Consider the following 1,489-nt stretch of genomic DNA (forward strand, 5'->3'; position numbering starts at 1 on the left):
ATACTCCTTTCATAGCAAGTCCCTCCAGTTGCTCCCTTGTTTTCCACTTGGGGTCACCACAGCACATCGGAGATAGATCTGTACGCCGATTTGGCACAAGTTTTATGCCAGATGCTCTACCTGACACAACTCCATATTACATGGCAAATGGGCAGGGGTGGAGTTTGAACCGGGAAGAAACAGGTGCACTTAACTGTGTGGCCACCACCCCTACAGGAAACCCTTTCATCCACCTCATATATTATAGTTGCCATTACTTTGATAATGCTCATTATGCATTTTATTAAATTACATTTTGATGTTCTATACACTGAATAATGAATGAAAACTGTAACACTGCAACCCTAGACAGCAATCCCTTTTATTACAGGCAGAGGTGGCTGTCAGACCTGGGCTTTGAATACAAAAGCTACATGTAACTTTCACGACCACACTTGCTTATAATTTCCATCATACATGTGATGAGAATATCATTCTCTGCAACATGTTCAGCAGGTCTATTTCACGGCCAAAATAAAGTTGCTTTCTGGATACGTGGTGCAAAAAAAGTTAACCAACGTTTAACCAGTTTAAACTCATTATATAGCCCTTTAATTTGATGAGTTACAAGCTGATAACATGTATCGATTTTAAGTTATGGTGGGGGTGGACTCATTGATCCATTTGTTTATTCAATGCATTTTAAAGCATACAAATTAGCTCACTGAAGAAGAAGAAACAAACAAACAAAAAAAAAAAACAATTACTCACTGCTCCCGTAGCCAGCATCCTTCGTTACGACGCTCTGGTATTTTTCAGCACCTTCTGTATATTAGTTAGACGGCATCAAACTAACAGTTAACTAGCATCGGCGGCTAGCTCAAGCTAGCGACGAAACCTCTTAACGCCTCTGTGTTGACTTCAAGACCTCACTCTGAAAAACTAAACCATATAACACAATATTCCTGCTCGGGATAACTGATAATGTACTTAAAAACTCAAAACTAAAATACTTTGTCTTAGAGAAAATAAACCTGCGACAACGCTTAGCAAAGCAATGGAGGAGGCAAGCCAAAGAAGAAAATATCACGAGAAGAGAGTGGCGTTGTTCTCGGACTTTACTTCCGTTGTAAATTTTCACATTCCCGCCATCATCGCGGACTGTCAACAACACGACAGCACTGGAAGGCAGGTGAATGCCGGCTAAACTAACTTTTTGCGCTCGCAGCATTTAGTAAAACGATATTGGAGGTTAAAAGTTTCAAGAAGAACGTACTCCGTCGACAGGTAAGTCGCCACGATGGTGTAATCCATGTCTGAAAGTTTCTTCGCCATATTACAATATGGCAAGTTAGCGATGTAACTAGCTGCTGTGCTAGCTGGATGGCTAATGTCGGCCTCCATCCATTCAGCGCCTTCAGGAGTGGGCGACGTTTAATTTGACAGTAATACCAGCCGTGGATACACCGCATTTTTATTTCTGACTATTCGTCTAGGGTAAAATATTTGC

General features: G+C 41.2%; 1 protein-coding gene across 2 annotated transcripts in view; it reads right to left on the minus strand.

Annotated features, from left to right (window-relative positions):
• Positions 1–1,069, minus strand: part of cnot9 (CCR4-NOT transcription complex subunit 9) — a 15,852-nt gene extending 14,783 nt beyond the window's left edge. For both annotated transcript variants that reach the window (XM_034186892.1, XM_034186891.1), the window contains exon 1: positions 751–1,069. In XM_034186892.1, the coding sequence (XP_034042783.1) occupies positions 751–768 (18 nt within the window). In that variant the 5' untranslated portion in view covers positions 769–1,069. The remainder of the gene's footprint in view (positions 1–750) is intronic.
• Positions 1,070–1,489: the final 420 nt, after the last annotated feature.

The sequence above is a fragment of the Thalassophryne amazonica genome, chromosome 14 (genome assembly GCF_902500255.1).
Source record: "Thalassophryne amazonica chromosome 14, fThaAma1.1, whole genome shotgun sequence".
Taxonomy (NCBI): Eukaryota; Metazoa; Chordata; class Actinopteri; order Batrachoidiformes; family Batrachoididae; genus Thalassophryne; species Thalassophryne amazonica.